The sequence below is a fragment of the Mustela putorius genome, unplaced genomic scaffold (genome assembly GCF_011764305.1).
Source record: "Mustela putorius furo isolate JIRA1106 unplaced genomic scaffold, ASM1176430v1.1 tig00003845_pilon_pilon_pilon, whole genome shotgun sequence".
Classification (NCBI taxonomy): domain Eukaryota; kingdom Metazoa; phylum Chordata; class Mammalia; order Carnivora; family Mustelidae; genus Mustela; species Mustela putorius.
Genome location: NW_025421998.1, coordinates 58786604 through 58806758, shown reverse-complemented (window position 1 = coordinate 58806758; position 20155 = coordinate 58786604). Strand labels below are relative to the sequence as shown.

Genomic DNA, 20155 nt, shown 5'->3' with positions numbered 1-20155 from the left:
AACGGCAACTAATTTGTTCCAGCATTCAAGTGAGCATAATTAACAGAGACTTTCTTTCTTAGGCCGATTACCCTCCAAAAACCATGCCAACATTGTAACTGTAAGCAGTGAAAACCAATATTTATGAGGGGGATTGTGCAAGAGTTTGTGTGACAGATGGACATTTTATCACTGTTGATGTTTGGAATTCCCTTGAAAAGTAATGTAATATCTTGTTATTTATGAATGAATGAACAAATGATGGTGCTTTTGCTGCCTGGGTTTTCTTTAAAAAGAGGAATGTTAAATCTTTTTCTCTGTTAGCCCCTATTTCTTTATGTGAGGCACCCTCAAATATTCTGATGCAAATGCTGAAAAATCATAATTGTGTTTTTATTACAGATACAGATCCACGTGTTTTAGAAAAACAAGAATTACAACAGCCAACCTATGTTGCCCTCAGTTACATTAATAGGTAAGCCATTTTCAGAATTTATAGCAACTTCGTATTTTGGCTTTACCCTGCAGTATCTGCCACATGCTTTTTTTTTTTTTTTTAATGTATCTTTTTAACAGAGAAGAAAAAATTATTTGCTGTCTTAAAATATTTAACATGCACCTCTATACAGAATTTTCATGTTTCTCTGTTGCAGAGGTATGGGTCTGTATTCTCTGTGCATATGGCTGAAAACACGACGGATTTATAAGCTCATTCTAGAAGTATTTTGTATGTAGAGTTAGTATATGCTCTTTTGACTTCATAAGGCAGTTTGAGAGATTAATGGATTTATGTTTGAAACTTTAAAATCCTGGGGTGAAGAAGTATTTTATGAATTCAGAACATTGTTGGAATATCAGAATATATCAGGATATAACAAACTGAAATAATAACAAAGTTATTTAATAGCAGTTCATTTTTCGTAAAAAGCATTGTTAGCAACCGACCCCATCTGTGCAGCATAACATGAGTTTTTACTGAAACCGAACGTGTGAGCATGACTTGAGGGAACACTTAGAACTTGATCTATCAGGTCTGAAAGAGGACTTGGTGTTTCAGCCAACTTAATTAAGGAGACCGTGATTTCTGGAGACAACCTAAAATCAACGTATGTTAAGAAAACCCACACCCCCAAAGAGAAAAAGGCAAAGCAAAAGCAGGATTGGCTTTTAATGAGAATGAAAAACTCTGCTGATAATTCAGTGCATAATTTTCTATCAACTGTCCCTTTTTTATGAGGCAAAGATTGGTTTCTGTCTCTCATGGTACCAGAACTGAGGGTTCAGGGTCTGAAGTAGAAAACTGGGAATGAATTATCTGTACTGTTCCATTTCTAGGCGTTTTGAGGGAAAACTTACTTAAATCTTTGGAGAGCTTTGAGTTGGAGTTGCCTTATTCCATTTGAAGTTCTTTTATAAAGCATGTTTTTAAAATGATTCATGAACATAAACCTCTATCTGCCTATTGACTCTGGATTTCCTGCTTACTGGCCTTGCCCAGAAGTGATGTGAAGAATCTGAGGGGCAGGGAACTCCCTGCCCCTCATTTTTAAAAACACTTGAAGTAGAACACCTTCAGAATCACTTCTGATACACATGAAGGTGTTCGTGCTTACCTGGATTTCTCACAATACCCGTTTCCAGTAATAAACATGGGTTTGGAAAAGTCCTTGATTATACATTAGAATTATGTGTATGTGATATGTTAATTAACCTACTAATACTGGGCAAGAGGATCAGTAGGCTTATAGATTAACTGGCATCGAATAGGAATTTTTAGTAGTACAGCCATTGTGTTTTGGGTAGAGTGCTACCTGTTTGTATTCAAATTCCTATAATACCAAACCTTATTGTGCTAAGAATCATCTTTGCACATTTGGTTGTGTTCATATTGCCAGCCATATAGGCAGCAGGGATTCTGCTCACCAAAGAAATCCTCTGCCAGGTGTGACATGGGACTGTAAAAGAAGACGAAGAATAGGGACAAGGACCACACACAAAAAACCACGAGAGCACTTGAATCAAGTAGGACAGTTGCATAAACTGTGCAGTAGGCTAAGCCTAAATCCCAGAGAATCTTGGCATAGGAAAAACAGCAATGTGAACATACAGTTCTTAACTCTGAATTCACCGCATCCCAGCCCAGATGACGCAGAGTAGACCTTCGAGGGGATGGGTGGGCTTGCTGCTGGTCTTTAGGTGAAGAGAAGGATTGCATATGGAGACTTGCCACGTAACTAACAACCTTTCTCACTCGATCCATTTGTGGTTGGTATTGCATTGGTAATGTAGTACTTAACGTGTGATAGGCACTCTGGGTATTGTATTGTAGGTGATGGATAAGCACCTAGTAAATGAGAGAGCTGAGCCATGGGTAGCTCTGAGGAGGAAGTCAAGTCTGGCCACAGGGAGAGAGAGAGGCTGAAAGGAGTCTTAGGTCCCTTAGACGTTGGAATTTACATGAAGGGAAACGCTGAAGGGAAACATTGGAACTCACATGAAGCCCATACAAGATTCAAGAAAAGAGTAATAAGGGCTAGGGAACTGGAGAGAAAGTCCGCTTGACAGCAATATCCTGAACACAGCAGAAAAGAGTACTAATAAAAATAAAGTTGAACAAATAAAAGATTTTTTCCCCCTCCAACCTCAGGGAAAAATAGTCTAATTTTGCTGAGCAGTGAAGACGGAAAAAGAATATTTTTCTGGTCCTGTATCTATTTATACAACTCTAATGTACTTTCGGACATCTCAAAATTGAGATGAAACTTCCTTTGGCAAGAACATTGCCAAACACTGGAAGCTAGCTCCATTTTAAGGACCCTGGGTCCTTAAAATGGAGCTAGCTTTTTGGATTCTAAAGTGAACTGAGTGGAAATTGGAGCCTTTATTTATACCTATTTTAAATTGCTTTACTCTCTTGAATACAATGTGTTGGACAAACCTTTAATTCCTTGAAAAGTGCGTCTGTTACAACACCTGAGCAAATTTTAAAATATAAATAGTTTTATGAGAATGAGAGAGACTGAATGAATTAGGGTTGTGGGAACAGTTTGGGGTGGGAGAGATGGATATGAACTTTAGGATAGATTGCTCTGTTAATTTTGTGATACGAGGAACAATGATACCTCCATGTAATAGGAAATTTAATTACTGAGTCTGTATAATATTCATATACCTGGGAAGTATAAAGGTCAAAAGAAAAGGCTACAAGATTTTGAATGAGAGAGACTAGAAGAAATAATAAGGTGGCTTAGTCGGTTGAGCATCTGCCTTCGGCTCAGGTCGTGGAGGTCCTTGGATTGAGCCCCGAGTTGGGCTTCCTGCTCAGCGGGGAGTCTGCTTCTCCCTGTCCCTTTGTCTCTTCCCCCTGCTCACTCAATATTCTGTCTCTCTCTCCTCAAATAAAAATCTTAAAAAAATACATTAGAGCAAACATAACACTTATGCTTTGAGCTCTGTGCTAAACATTTGTTTTTAAAGATTTTATTTATTTATTTAACAGAGAGAGACAGAGCAAGCACAAGCAGGGGGAGTGGCAGAGAGGGAGGGAGAAGCAGGCTCCCCACCGAACAGGCATTCGGATGTGGGGCTTGATCCCAGGACCCTAAGATCATGACCCAAGCTGAAGGCTAGGCAGAGGGGATAAAAAGAGACCTAAAGATCAGAGTATAGTGCCATGCTGTAGATAACTGGAGGGTAGCAACCTAATAAAATAAAATAGGAGGAGACAGCAGGAGCTAAACCTGCCAGGAGAGAGGTGATCGGTAACTGCTAAATGATACATTGGGACCCCTAGAGCAATCTGAGTGTGGCAGGAACATCCTATTGGAGCAGGCCTCTATGGTCCTGGGGAGGTGCACCCTCCCTCGCAGGAGGAAAAGGCGGAGCTCTCGAGCACTCCACTCCCGTCCTCCAATAGGCAAGTGATAGGTGAGCTGCAGGGTGAAGTCAGGTGAGTCTCCTTAAAAAGGCTGATGAGAAACCCTAGCCTGTACCTGGCGGTTTCCTTCAGGCTATTGTGATTGGTTCAGGTTGCTGCCTTGAGGGAACAAGAGAGCATATTAGTAATTTGTGACTTCCCTGGATGGGTAACTGAGATAACCTAAAGACCTAGTAACCTACATGGCCTCAGCTGCAAGTTGTACTATCTTTGCTACAAAATTGTTTTTCTTAATTTAGAAATTTCATTTTAATTTCAATTTTTCAACTAAGTATATCATTTTGGGGTAAGCTGTCAAGGCATAGCCTTCCTCGGCACAAACTCTTACCTTTCTTGCAGTCAATTCCTTGTCATTTACTAATAAATAATAAACATTTAATCTTTTCTCTCATCTGAAATACTGCTCTACTCGAATTCTCTTTGTAAGACCATGCATTCTGCCTCAGTAGTGGGTTTAACCTCCTCTGAAAATGGATTTTTAGTTAGCTTCGTGTTTGCTATTAAAATAGCAAATTCTAAAATGGGTTTCCTGGAACAGCAATTGCAAGAGTCTGGGTCTGTTTGTCTGTCTCTCTCACACACACTTCATTTACTCACCAATGATTCTGTGGCCAATTAAGTTCGGGAAATTCTGATTTAAATAAAATGGGTTTCTTTACAGTAGCATTTATCAGGTCTTTTCCTTTGCTGCTATGCATTTTAAATCTCTAAGAGAAAATATGTTTCTCGAAGGGACCTGATTGCAGAGCACTTTTTCTTGAAGCATCTGACAGGACTAGCATGCACCAGCAGGGGGTTGCTAGAATCCTGTCACTTTCACCTAGATCCTCAACTTCCCCCAGGAACTCTGAAGCCTTTTTATTCAGGAAAGCTTGCTGTTCTTTTTTTCTTTTCTTTTCTTTTTTTTTAAAGATTTTATTTATTTATTTGACAGAGAGAGATCACAAGTAGGCAGAGAGGCAGGCAGAGAGAGAGAGGAGGAAGCAGGCTCCCTGCTGAGCAGAGAGCCCGATGTGGGACTCGATCCCAGGACCCTGAGATTATGACCAGAGCCGAAGGCAGCAGGCTTAACCCACTGAGCCACCCAGGTGCCCTGCTGTTCTTTTTTGATTCAAAATTCAGAACACTACCTTTTTCCTCATGGTTAGGTGGGACAAAGGAGGAAATTGTGCCCTTATATAACTTAATCCACTTGCCTTGTGCCTTTTGTTTTGTTTTGTTTTTTGTTTTTTTTATTTTTGAGAGTGAGGTGGGGAGGAGCAAGGAGGAGAGAGAAAGAGGACCCTGAGATCATGACCTGAGCTGAATGAAGATAGACATTTAACCAACTGAGCCCCCCAGGTGTCCCTTCTTGCCTCTTTTAATAGTGATCCCTCGGGGAACCTGCATGGTTCAGTTGGTTAGGGGTCTGCCTTTGGCTCAGGTCATGATCCCAGGGTCCTGGGATTGAGTTCCATGTTGGACTTCCCATTCAACGGGGCATCTGCTTCTCTCTCCCTCTGACCCTCCCCTTGTGAGTGCTCTCTCTCTTGCATGCTCTTTCTCTCAAATAAATAATAAAATCTTAAAAAAAAAAAAAAAGTGATCCCTTTACTTCACAGCCTTCCCAGGTACCTAATTGGCTTCTATGAAATAAAACATATTTTCTTGCTTAGAAACCCAATTTATTCCCCCCATCTCCAATGTAATTCTCTTCTCTCTTTGAGAAATAGAATAAGGTAGTGGTTATAAGTTGGGAGGAGTGGGGCGCTTGGTTGACTCAGTCAGTGGAGCCTGTGACCCTTGATCTTGGGATTATAAGTTCAAGCCCCATGTGTGTAGAGTTTACTTAATCTTTTTTTTTTTTTAAAGATTTTATTTATTTATTTGACAGAGAGAGGTCACAGGTAGACAGAGAGGCAGGCAGAGAGAGAGAGGGAAGCAGGCTCCCTGGTGAGCAGAGAGCCCGATGCGGGACTCAATCCCAGGACCCCGAGATCATGACCTGAGCCGAAGGTAGCGGCTTAACCCACTGAGCCACCCAGGCACCCCGAGCTTACTTAATCTTTAAAAAATGATATGGGAGGAGTCAAATGACTTAGGTTTGGGTCTTGTCTCTGCCATTCATGAGCTTTGTGAGTAGGTTGACAAGTCTCAGGCTCTGTTTGCTCCTCTCTAATGACATTTCTCTTATTTTGAGTGTTAATTCATACACTTAAGCACTTGCAACTGTGTCTTTGACATAGTGTTCTATAAGCATAGGTCTTCAAATTATCTTTCCATATTCTCATGCAAGCACCCTTTTCTATCAAGTAAGTCAGTAATTAGAGGAACAACTGCAGAGAGGAAGCATTGCTTTGGAGTGGGGCCAGAACAACTCCCACCGGGAAATAAGCTCCATGAGGGCAGGGACATTTTCTGTCTCCCACAACTGTGTCCCCAATCCCCAGAACAGTGTCTGGCACATGGTAGACTCTCAGTATTTATTGAGTGAGTGAATGAATGCATTGTGAATTTGTGTCTGAGTCAAAGAGTGAAGAAATAGATGATTCCAGGAACTCTCGGGACGCTTCTGTGAGAAATCAGGACCCTCTGGTATTCACTTGCATTGGGAGGGCTACATGATAAAAAATGGAATGTTGTACTTTTATTCAGCATTTGTATGGAATGCAGAGCTATTAAGATCTATTAAGTGGTGGCTATTGCTAGTTCCCTACCATAAACAATGGACAAATTTATGAAATAATGGTTTGCCAGCTCTGGATAATGGGCAGTAAAGACTGAGAGAAAGGAACATGAGGTGAGCCCTCTGATCACTGGCTCACTCAGAGGACTATTTCCTTACCACGGGAGTACGTTAGAACGTACACAGCACAACAGTCCCACCATGCTCAGAAGACAGGTCAGTGGTGGGGTGACTAGAGATGGGGAATCTGTAGCACAGGGGTACTAGAAATGAGGGATCTGTGCAGAAGGGAAGCACAGAAGTGTGCATGAGGGTCCTTCATGAGTCCGTGGCTCAGGGTGGGCTGCACATGTTATTTGCTGTCTAAGACTGAATCTTACCCAAAGGGCAGCAAGTACATGGGTGAGAATGAAACCATGAGAACAGAGGAGAGGTGGTGCTGGTAGGTACTGCATTCCAGTCCAGCCAGCATGGAATAACTGGTTAACCTCCATTTAACTAACTCTAACTCTTTTAACTGAAATATTAGAAATAAGAATTTTGTGCTTAAGTGTAGCATGCTTTAGAGCCACTCTAACAACACCTAAAACCAAGCCTTTGCACCATCTTCAGAGAGACAAAGTTCTGAGTTGAGTCCTGACAATTTAGATACACTTTGGGCTTTTCACAGATTTGCCTAAGAAGGTATAAATCTAGGTCTTTACACACTCAACATAATCAGCCTGAGATTGAACGGCCTGCCAGAACAAAAATCAGTAGTCTAAATAGGAATGAATCTGGTATGATAATGTCTAATATACAGTAAAAAATTACCAGACATGAAGGGCAGGGAAATCTTATCCTTAGACAATAAAGACCCTCCCTAACATCTGATATGGCCCAGATGTTAGTTTTAGGAAACAAAGACTTGAAAGCAATCATAAATATGTTCAAGAACTCAAAGGAAAAGTAAACTAAATAAAAGATTGTTTTGAATGCAAATAAAATCAGTCTGGGTGCCTTTTTCTTTTTTTTAATCCTCCTACCAGAGTATAAACTGCTTAATGAAAGCTTTCTTCCTTTTTCCCCACTTTTATTCCCACTCCAAAACCTCACCTAATTCCCCCAAACCATCATTCTCGCTGTTTCAGTTGGACTCATTTTTGTTAGATTATAGTCTGTCATAGCCTCATAAAAATAAAAAGCTGTAATTAGCTAAGTGTGCAATAACCTTCTATTTTATACAAACAATACTAAAACATTTTATTTATTTTTTACTCTAAAGGCAGTAGGTTTCATTTTTGTTGTTGTTGTTGTTTTTAATGAAACCACCTGTTTGTGGTCTTCTGAGAGCAGTCTGTATTTATTACAATACAAGACATTCTTTCCTATTTTCCTCCTTTGCCCACCAGATCTGAAGTTCTTTGTGCCCCAGTCCTATACTGAAGTTTGTGGCCTAATGTATGCCGTAAACATGTTGCATGCTTTTAGATCTCAAACACCAGACATTGTGCTACCATTTTCTTAACCTGTGTTTTTTATGAATATCAATTGAAACAAAGCCAAGATGGCTGCCTGCCAGATTTTCCTTGTAATATCTCTGACCTGATTTGGCTTGCTCATTGTGTTTTGCAAATACCGTGTACTCTCAAGGGACACTGGAAAGCTGGAAAGAACCCTTATGTGACATTTTGGCTTGCTTCAGCAGAATTAGCCTGTGCTGCTGGCACAAAACACATGGTGAGAGAGGGGAGTCTTGGCACAACTTGGTGATATGATTGCTTGCTAGGCTCTGGGCTCCTTGCATAACTTCTTTGTTGTCCAGTTTGTTCTTAGGGCATTGGTGTTTGAAATCAGGTTGCTTATGCAGCTCCCCATTAGGCCATTTTTTTAGTCTTTCTTTGTCTACCATCGGTATTTATTTATTTTTTTTTCCAGTATAGTTAACGCACAGTGTTATATTAGTTTCAGGTGTACAATATAGTGATTCAACAATGGCATACAATACCCAGTGTTCATGAAAAGTGCATTCTTAATCCCCACCACCCACCTCCCCTCTGGTAACCATCAGTTCCCTATATTTAAGAATATGGTTTTTATGGGGCACCTGGGTGGCTCAGTGGGCTAAGCCACTACCTTCGGCTCAGGTCATAATCTCAGGGTCCTGGGATCAAGCCCCACATCAGGCTCTCTGCTCAGCAGGGAGCCTGCTTCCCCCTCCACCGCCTGCCTCTCTGTCTACCTGTGATCTCTCTTTCTCTGTCTGTCAAATAAATAAATAAAATCTTAAAAAAAAAAAAAAAAAACACGTGGTTTTTGGTTCATCCCATGTTCATTTCCTTCTTAAATTCCAATTATAAGTGAAATCATATGGTATTTGTCTTTTATTTCACTTAGCATTATATCCTTTAGATCCTCCCATGTTATTGGAAATGGCAAGATTTCATTCTTTTCATGGCTGAGTAATGTTCCAACAGTGCATGGTGGTTCCTTTTTGTCTATATCCTCCCCAACCTTGTTTTTTCTTTTATTTTTTATTTTAGCCATTCTGACAGGTATGAGTTGATAATCTATTAGTTTAAAAAAATTGTAGTTTTGCTTTGCATATCCCTGATGATGAGTGATGTTGAGCATCTTCTCATGTGTCTGTTGGCCATTTTTGTATTGTCTTTGGAGAAATGTCTGTTCATGTCTTCTGCTATTTTTAGCTAGATTACTTCCAGTATTTGCAACTGGGACATTTCCATGTTGGTCAGTGTCCAGTGCTGCCTCTTAGTTCTCTCCCCGGCACTGTGTTGATCTTGAAACACCTAGTGGCTCAGACCTTCCTTTCTTGCCTCCCTATTTGGGCTGCTTGCTGGGTATTGACTTTGGATTTATCAACCTTGATTAATTCCATTGTGCCATTGACCCTGCTCATGCATTATCTACACTCAGCCTCAAATAAAACTAACAAGTGCCTCTCTACTCAGGCTAGCTGCTGAGAGTCACTATAGAAAAGCACCTAGCAATGGGACTCATCCCACCACAAACACATCCTCTCCAACCTTAGCTGGGCCTGCAAGACTGTCCCATAATCCTTTTTCATCGCATGTTAAAACCTTGCTAATCTTACCACCATCAATTTCAAGTGTACCCATTATACTCAAGTTCCTAAAGGACTTTCCGATCCCCTTACCAGTAGGTGTTCTCAGTTCCTGTTCTGAGAAGATATAAAGACTGTTTCTCTGTCCACCCTCAATTTCCCTTTTCATCATCTCCAAATTTATCTGGATCTTTCATCCACATTCTCTTCATTCCCTTTGTTCAAAGCCAGCATCACAGCTTATGCTATATACCCGTGTCTGAGCCTGGTGGGCTCAAAATCCCTCTCCTCTGGCTTCATTTTGTAAGAGCACATCTACCCAAGGGTCTTGTCTGTTCTAAGAATTCCCTGCCCATTTCCTAAGGCATTTTCCTTGACACCTTCACATACTTGGCCTACCTGCATTTGATGGCATTGGCTACTTTGTTTCAGAAACTCTTGTCTTGTGCCCATTAACTTTTCTGTCCTCGTTTCTTTTCCTACTTCTTTACACAAGTGGAGGCTTCTTCCTAACTTGTGTCCGTGTCATTTTGCTTATCTGTGTATATTCACTCCATTCCATGAGTACCTCATTAGAGAGGACTCCCCAGCCCGTAACCCTAGCTTTCCTCCTGTCTTTGTTTCTAATTGCCCTCTTCTTACTGGCACAGGAATGTGCAGGATGGGCTCCACTCATCCACTGCCAGGTCCATTATTTCACACCTGTCTCTGAAACTGATTCTCCTTTTTGGATTTACAGTGTTGTTTAGTGGTACCTGTTCATTCATTAGTCTAGGAAGCATGGACTATCTGCTTGCCCTCTCTTTTCTTCCCGTTTTCAAATAGCCAGGCACAAAGTTCGTAATGTTTGCACCCTAATGACCTCTTGAATGCTTCCCCTGCCACTGTCTTGAACCTCTGACTTCCTGTTTTGGATTGTTTCTGCGGAATACCTGTCTCCCCCATGAAGAGTATGAGCTCCCTGTAGGCAGGAACCTTGTCTTTCTTGGTCATCACTATATCCTTAGCTTCTAGAACAGTGCCTGTTACACATAGGTTTTCAATAACTACATTTTGAAGAAATGTGCAAATAACAAAGTTGTGTGTGTGTGTATATATGTGTGTATTGTGTTGCCCTTCCATTATGTGTTTTACTCGTCTTCCTAATTCCTGCCTCTTCACACCTATCTGTATGTCAAGTACTTGAAATAAGGGATGACCTTGGAGATTCTCTCCCCCGCCCCCCACCATACACATTTACAAAATGACTCAAGGCACTATCTCTTATTTCATTTGGAAATTCAGATCGCTGGCAGTAATCTACTTGATTTATCGTTTTCCCCTTATGTGCAGCACCTCGGAGTTAATTAAGAAGGCCATGAATCTTCCCTCCATAGCTCTAGCACACTCCCATTTGCGGGATACTCTCATATTGCTGAGACTGTTGATTTGGGACTCAAGTTGAAACATTACTTAATTTTCTCACATTGAGGTTCATTATGTTGAGCCTAAAGACTAGTCTTGCCTTTGAAGGCCCCTTCACTGGCAAGCTTTAAAATAGCTCTGTGTTCCCAGTTTCTAAATAACTTGTTCTCATTTCCGCCACCATAGCCAAGAACTTGGCCGCTGGCTCAGAGTAGTGCAGCGAGGTCAGCCTTATGTCCCCAGAAAGACCTCTCCCTCCTCAGCCACAGGGTAGACTCTCACCTCAGGTCTTTGTGTAGGTTGTTTCCAACAATAGCGACATGGACTTAGGACAGCCATACAGCTATGTCATCCCAAGCAGCACAGGACCATTCAACCTGAACAGATGAGGAGTCCAGTCATAAGAAAGCATTCACCTTAATTAGAAGACCAATGCTAAATTTTTTTGGAAATTGTCATGCAAAGGAAGAATGAAATGTGTCATACAGGAAACTATTTTGTCTCATCACTTTCAAAACAAGTAGCTTCTGTTGAGCATCTACTCTGTGCGGGTCACTAGATAATGTGTTTGGCTATGTCCTCTGTAATCTCATAGTGACCTTATGTCACAGCTCTTTGCTCCCTTGTACACTTAATCAATTGTCTTGGACTCCTTTGGAGAGCTGGTAAAAGCCTATGGATGGTTTTCCAAAATACTGTTAAATTCTTAAACCAAACTACATAGGATTATGAAGAAAATGATTTATATTAAAATGTGCTCATCAAAAAATTAAAATTACACATTTGTGGTGTGGTAACATATGCAACTTTTTTAAGAAAGCCTAAGGCTGGGTTCATAGCCTCCACAATTTCAGATTAGTGATGAGTATAAATATTTACAGACATCTGTTACAATTATACTCTATCAAATTATATGTGACCTCTGTGGATGCAAAGTCATAGGTACGGTGAAAATACTGTGACCGGTTGTCTAGACTCGTTATTGAAAAGAATGCTACGTTTCAGTGAGAGTTTCAGTTTAGAGGTTCCTGGAGGTAAAAATGTCAGTTGTCTTTTTAATCCAAGTTCAGAGATTTCCTGAATCCTACCGATGGCCCATATGGGTCCACAGACCCCAGGTTAAGAACACCTCTGTTAGGTGTCACAGTTACGTAGCTTTTAGAGGTGGGCTCAAATGTATGCAACTCCAAGGTCTTTGCTTTTTCTTCTGTGTCCTAGTAACTTCTCCTCCTGTTGCTGTACTTCCCATTAAAATTGAACATAGTTTATGTGTCATCAGGCTGCTCTGTGTGGAATAGGTAGCAAAAGCAAATCCTAAAAATTAATTGGTATATAATAACCCCTTTTATTTTACAAAGAACTTCACAAGTATTTCAAAGTATGCTGGTTTCTTATAAAATCACACATTTTCTCCATTGAGCCATGATTCTACTATAAAAGATTGTTCTTACCTCATTTTTATCAAGGATCAGACAAACTCAGTGACTTAATAACCAAGTTCACAGACACCTAGTAAATGGCAGACTTGGGACTTGAACTCCCAAATCTTTTTGTTATACAGCCCTCTTGTCCTTTGGGATTTCCCAGACTCTAAGGTAAAAAGAAGTCAGGGGATTTCTGTCAAAGCTGTGCACAATCCAGGCATGTCTAGGAGGAGGGCAGTGTCTCCTAATCTCCACCTCCATTGTCTCTCACACATTGCCATTAATTAATTAATTATTGTGTTATGTTAGTCACCATACAGTACATCATTAGTTTTTGATGTAGAGTTCCATGATTCATTGTTTGCGTATAACACCCAGTGCTCCATGCAATATGTGTGCCCTCCTTAATATCCATCACCAGTCTCACCCATCCCCTCACCCCCACTCCCTTCTAAAACCTTCAGTTTGTTTCTCAGAGTCCATAGTCCCTCATGGTTTGTCCCCCACTCCGATTTCCTCTCCTTCATATTTCCTTTTTCCTAATGTCCTCCATGCTATTCCTTATCCTCCACAAATAAGTGAAACCATATGATAATTGACTTTCTCTGCTTATTTCACTAAGCATAATCTCCTCCAGTCCCGTCCATGTTGATGCAAAGTTGGGTATTCATCCTTTTTGATGGCTGAATAATATTCCATTGTATATATGGATCACATCTTCTTTATGCATTCGTCTGTTGAAGGACGACTCCTTTCACAGATTGACCATTGTGGACATTGCTGCTATGAACATTGGGATGCATATGCTATATCCATATCTTAAGGGTAAATACCCAGTGGTACAATTGCTGGGTCATAGGGTAGCTCTATTTTTAATTTTTTGAGGAACCTCCACACTTTTTTCAAAGTGGCTACACCAACTTGAATTCCCACCAACAGTGTAAGAGGGTTCTCCTTTCTCCACATCCTCTCCAACACTTGTTGTTTACTATCTTGTTAATTTTGGCCATTCTAACTGATATAAGGTGGTATCTCAAAGTGGTTTTGATTTGAATCTCCCTGATGACTAATGGTGATGAACATTTTTTCATGTATCTGTTAGCCACTTGTTTGTCTTCTTTGGAGAAGTGTCTGTTCATGTCTTCTGCCCCCCCCCTTTTTAAGATTTTATTTATTTGACAGATCACAAATAGGCAGAGAGAGAGGCCAAAGGCAGAGGCTTTAACTCATTGAGCCACCCAGGTGCCTCTCTTCTGCCCATTTTTTGATGTGATTATCTATTTTGTGTGTGTTGAGTTTGAGGAGTTCTTTTTCTTTCTTTCTTTTTTTTTTTTTTTTTTTAAAGATTTTATTTATTTATTTGACAGACAGAGATCACAAGTAGGCAGAGAGGCAGGCGGGGAGGAGGGGAAGCAGGCTCCCTGCTGAGCAGAGAGCCCGATGCGGGGCTCAATCCCAGGACCCCGAGATCATGACCCGAGCCGAAGGCAGAGGCTTAACCCACTGAGTCACCCAGGTGCCCCGAGTTTGAGGAGTTCTTTATAGTTCTTTGATGTTAGCCCTTTGTCATAGTGTCATTTGTGAAAATCTTCTCCCATTCCATGGGTTGCCTCTTGGTTTCGTTGACTGTTTCCTTTGCTGTGCAGAAGCTTTTGATCTTGATGAAGTACCAAAAGTTCATTTTCACTATTGTTTCCTTCGCCTTTGGAGACATGTCTTGAAAGAAGTTGCTGTGGCCAATGTCGTAGAGGTTACCGCCTGTGTTTTCCTCTAGGATTTTGATGGAGTCCTGTCTCATTGAGGTCTTTCATCCATTTTGAGTTTATCTTTGTGTGTGCACACATTGCCTTTAAAAACCTACCGCTCAGAATTAGCACACACAGACTTCTCTAATCAGATATGCAAACCAGATGGAGTTACCAGACTTAAATAATTTAAGTGCTAGCTTGTATTTTATGTCCTTGTCTTCCTTTGCTGATAAAAACCAAACAACAGGTGAGGAGCGTTTTTCATTCCACCCTAAGCAGGTGATCATTTAGTCCCTGGTCATTGCACTCATGTCATTCCTGTCCCAGGGGCATTTGCCCTGGCCTGATTCGAGTTAGTGCATTTTCCTTGACTATCAATCCACTCTATGCCGTTGCTAAGGCCATAAACATGTGATATTCGACAAACAGAAGGATTTGCAGAAAAGCCTTCCCAGGCTCCCACCTTCTGTGATAGCTGAAATTTCTGCAGAGATTTAGGTGACGATGTGCGCCTGTGTAATTTACAGATGGCGAGGCTAGTGTAAAATCCCTTCTTGCCAACTGCCTCTCTCCTCTAACAAGATAGGATTCAGCATGCTGAGGCCAGAGATTCCATCTGGCTTTTGGAGCAGTCCCTGGCTTCTCGGCAGTGTCTGTGGACATCTCTTCTTGCCTGTGACTGACTTAGCCAATTCCATCTTTTTTTACACAGTGAGAGGGTTGAACAACAGTTAGAGCTCTTCTCGGGAAAAACTCGGCATCACCTTGGTAACTTCTCTGTTTGCCTCTTTTCTATCAGATACTTCCCAAGTTTGCCATTTGCCCAGATGAAGGTTAGCAGAAAGTGGTGTCCTAGAGAAAGTGCTATGGCTCTCGGGCAGGCGCGGCAGCCACAGAGGCCTCTGTCCTGTGGACTTTCAGGAAATATAGAATCCATTATTTGTGCAAACTTGATTTATTTTTTTCATTTTCAGTACTGGGACAGATTAATTGGAAGCAGCTAAGCTGCAAGGTGTGCTTAGACTTGTTCTGCATTGTGCCCAAACAGACATTTGCTCCTTATTGCCTGTTTTATTGTGCTGTTCAGCACCATGCAGATTCAGTGATGGACAATTCTCTTGGGCTAAACAAGTATGAAAAGCTGGTTTCCATATTGCATTAATCTTTGCTAGACAGCAGCCATGTTTTTAAAAACTCAAAGCCAAAATGTTTTTAAGAATAATGTAGACTTTAAAAAAGAAAAAAGAATAATGTACACTATGCCCTTAATTCCCTACCCCTTAAAAAAAAGTTCTTTTCCTGGTCTTTAGCACAGATTTCTCTAGGGCTACAGTATCAAAGTCTTATTTTTTCGATTTTTAAAGGGGCATGAATGTATTTTTTTATAATATCAAATCTTAGTTCAGAGTAGAAAAGCCCTTTAATTTCTAATTCCTGAAGTTGCCTAACACCTACGTAGCCCCTAAAAGATGTTGAATATAAAAATACCAGATCTTGGCCTTGGAATTCTACCTGCTATAGGTCTCTCTTTCTCTCTCTCTCTCTCTCTCTCTCTCTCTCTTTTTTTTTCCTTCCCAGCTTCAAAATAACAGAGCTTTACCCTTTGCTGTTGTCTCTCCCATCTGTGGATAAGTTTATTATGTGAATGTGAATAACAGGTCTCATTCTATTGTAAGATAACACTGTTTTGGCAAAGCAAGTTAATTAGGGTTTCAGGTGATCTTCTGTTTTAATTTCTACTTGTCTCATTTCTTCTCAACATGTTTTTGAGATTGGGGGTGATTGGGTGGCTCAGTCCATTGAGTGACTGCCTTCAGCTCAAGTCATGATCCCAGTGTGCTGGGATCAACCCCTGCATCAGGCTCCCTGCTCAGTGGTGAGCCTGCTTCTCTTCCTTCTGCTGCTCTCCCTGCTCCTCCCCTAGGCCCCGCTTGCACTCTGTCTCTCTCTCTCAAATAAATAAAATCTTAAAACAAAACATGTTTCTGAGACTGATCCATATTACTGGATGTATTAGTACAAGTTTTGGTTTTGCTCATTGCTTAGTACCCCGTCATATGACTTACCAAATTTATTTGTCCATTCTGTTAATGGTCTTTGCTATCATAAGGAGTATGAACGTTCTGACCAGTCTTATCATGGGGGTAGCATTTATGTTTCTTGGTGTGTTACTAGAACAGGAATTGCTGAAGTATGCTGTAGTGTGTATTTAGCTGTCGTTTTAGAAAGCTGTTGAACTCTCCTGTAGGCAAGGTAGGAGACTTCGGTTGCTTTGCGCACCCCCCAATACTCTGTGTTGTCAGTTACTCCACGTCTAGTATTCTGGTTGTTGTATAGTTGTACTTAGAGTAATTTCTTCTCAATCCCTCGTACCTCTATTTTTGCTCTATAAAAACACTAAAAGAATAAAAAACTGAAATAACACTTAGATTTCATGAACAGAGACAGTGCTTTTGAGTTTATTTACATGTTTAAAAATGAACTATTTATAAAATTTTGCTTTATCATTTGTTTTTTCTAGATTGCTTGATTTTTTAAACCCTTGCTAATCTGAACCCACAAATTTGCGTGATAAGACATCAGTTCCTCTTTTTACAAAGAAAAGTGTGACTCTGTTGAATCCCTCCCATTATCACCCTAAGGAGTAGGCAGTCAGAAAACTGGTATGTCCCTGTATTCTCTATTCTCCTCTGCACCCAAGCAGAGGGTGTCCTGAGCCCTTCCCGCCTATGCCTCAGGGAGGGATGAGCAGACAGGGTGCAGATGGGCCTGTCAGATGGGCCTATTGGGTCTACACTCCTGCCCTCCCAGATTCCCTTGTATCCGTGTGTGGACCATGGCCCAGAGCTAGCCAAAGGATGCCACAGCTGTGTCAAAGTTCTCTTTTCAAAAAATGAAAACAGCTTTTTTTTTATTTTTTGTGAAAAAAAGCAATGTGCCTCAGTATAAATACCTATGTAATAATAATCTAAAAAAGTACATGGAATGGACAACTCCAAAATCCAGAATCGTGGTTATCCCTGAGGACAGAAGTATCGTGGGAAGGAATAGAGACAGGGCTTACCTAGTTGTTAGCATTTTCTTTCTTTTTTTTTTTTTTCTTAAAGACTTTATTTGAGAGACAGACGGGGAAAGAGTGTATACACACAAGGTATGGAGGGGCAGAGGGAGACACAGACTCCACGCTGAGTAGGGAACACTATCCCAGGAGAGATCCCAGGACCTGGGGATCATGACCTGAGCTGAAGGCAGATGCTTAATCGACTGAGCCACCCAGGTGCCCTGGCATTTTATTTATTAAGCTGGGGGTGAGTTTACATGTTTTTGTGGCAACATTCTTCAGACCATTTTGAAATCCTAAATGTAGCAAATAGTTCATTCTCATTATTAATGATGTATGTATCAATGTCATGTATGAAAGAAATGGAAATCACCTCTATTTCTCCCCCTTGCAAAGGAAATACCACTTTTAACATTTTGGCCTATGTTCTTCCAAGATTTTGTATTCTCTTCTCTCTATATATAATATGTATATGTTTATTAACATAAATAATTCCATAGTGGAATTTGTTCATATAGAAAGAGACAGAAAAAATATATATAAATGAGCTATACTCTATATTCCATTTTTATACTTTCCTTTTTTTAAACAAATTTCATTGTGGAACTATTTATATATTCAAAATTCAGCAATATTATCATTTTAATGGGTACATACTTGCCTATGTATGGGTTTACTATAAGTTTCTTTAACCCTTTCTTGGTGAACCTTTAGGTAGTTAAAAAAAAAAAAAAAATCATTACTTTGTAAACAGTGTAACACCGAACAGCCTGTGTTTATATCTTGTGAACACTAGTCCAGTTAATCCTTAAGGATAAATTTCCATCGGGGGTTGCTGAGTCTAAAGATGGACACAACTGAGATTTTAGAATATTTCACCAAAGTGCCCTCTAGAAATATGTTTCAGTGTAGAATGTATAGGTGTCTGTTTTGCCCTTCCTTACCCACAGTGAGGATTAGGATTTTTTAGGATTTTTCTTTTTTTTTTTTTTTTTAAGTAATATCTATACCCAACGTGGAGCTTCGACTCCTAACCCAAGATCAAGAATCCTATGCTCTATTGACTAAGCCAGCTAGGTGCCTCTAGGATTTTTCTGAATTTTTCCCAGCTTGAAAAACTTAAACAATAACCAAAGTGCATATCCCATTGTTAAAATTTTCATCCATTTGATTTGCTATCTTATCAATGTATTTTTCTCTTCATAGAAATAATATCAATGTGGAAATTTGGTAAAAATGATGAAGATACTTGGGTTTTTCCACCCAAAGTTAATCATGGTTAGTATTTATGGGTATTTTCTTCTAGGTTTTCTTTTTTTTTTTTTCTTGTGCATATTTTTTTCAGAATCCTACCATACATACAATTTTGTCATCTGCTTTTCTTAAGTATATTGTGAGCATTTTAAGATTTTATTTATTTATTTGACAGAGACAACGAGAGAGCGAACACAAGCAGGGGGTAGTGGGAGAAGCAGGCTTCCCACTGAGTGGGGAGCCCAATGAGGGGCTCGATCCCAGGAGCCTGGGATCATGACCTGAGCCGAAGGCAGACGCTTAACCAACTGAGCCACCCAGCACCCCCAAATATTTTTTTAAATAATCATTTGGCAGCATTCATACCTGGAACTTAACTACTTCCCATCGGTCATGGGATAGTTCTCTATTTTTCACTGTTACAAAGAATGCCATGATACCCTCTGACATGTTTCTAGAATGGAGATTCGGGGTGTGGAGACTTCACTGCTGATAGAGATTGTCACATTATTTCCGTAAAGAGTGGTAATTCAGTTTTCATTTTTACCAGCAGTGAATGAGAATATTGTTTCAGTGTTTCCTTGCTGGCATTAAGGATGACCATTTTTAAAACTTTGCCAGTTTAATGTTAAGGAAAATGTCGGTACATAATGCTTGTGAATGACCAGTGTGATGAATCTCTGTTCTTAATGTAAACAGGATCATGACCTAGAACAGGGCCAGTAGGTCTTTTCAACAACACATAAAGGAGGGCTATAATTTCTAAGCTGTCTTCTGGAATTCCTTTCAAAGGGGTACTGAATATGAGACCCAGATAGAAGCCAAAATTTATGCCCCAGTCCCTGTAGAACAATGATCAAATAATTCATATAAAATTGTAGAGTCTGTTGCTTGAGACTGAATGACTAAACATTTGAATGATTTCCAAAGAATTAAAGATCATCTTGCACTCAGATATGTTTCTTCCTTTCCACCATTTGCATCAGTTTGTGAAAATCACAAAGGCCTTGGACGAGGAGGGAACCAGATGTAAGGGGGTGGAAAAAGAGAAGGTGTGTTGGCTGGATCTCTGCTCCCATCTCTTTTTCAACAGCTACTCCCTCCAGCCTACAGCTTCCCTTCCATCCTCCCCACATGTGCAGAAGTCCAAGGTGAGAGACTATTAGGAAATGGTAGTTGGGGGCTCCTGGGTGGCTCAGTGGGTTAAGCCGCTGCCTTCGGCTCTGGTCATGATCCCAGAGTCCTGGGATCGAGTCCCGCATCGGGCTCTCTGCTCAGCAGGGAGCCTGCTTCCCCCCTCTCTCTCTCTGCCTGCCTCTCTGCCTACTTGTGATTTCTCTCTCTGTCAAATAAATAAAATCTTTAAAAAAAAAAAAAGGAAATGGTAATTGGGCCTTTTCCAATCCTTTGGCTTCTTCAGGTAGACTCTGATTAGCCCCGTTCTTAGGCCTGCGAGATCCACACCATCTTGCCGTCAACCTGGATGTCCCTTCCATTTTCTTTCTTTTGGTTTTTGGTCTGAATTTAAGCAGCTGTGTGATGAAGCCACTCTCCTCTTTGTTGCTTATATTGCTGCTTCGCAAGTTACCAGATCAGCATCCCAGACCTCTGACAGAATT

At 40.6% G+C, this 20155-nt stretch overlaps 1 protein-coding gene across 2 annotated transcripts in view; it reads left to right on the top strand.

Moving 5' to 3' along the window:
* The window catches only part of JAZF1 (JAZF zinc finger 1), a 316337-nt gene that overhangs the window by 180667 nt on the left and 115515 nt on the right, over window positions 1-20155 (top strand). For both annotated transcript variants that reach the window (XM_045062825.1, XM_004762553.3), the window contains exon 2: window positions 382-454. In XM_045062825.1, coding sequence (XP_044918760.1) covers window positions 382-454 — 73 coding nt within the window. The remainder of the gene's footprint in view (window positions 1-381; window positions 455-20155) is intronic.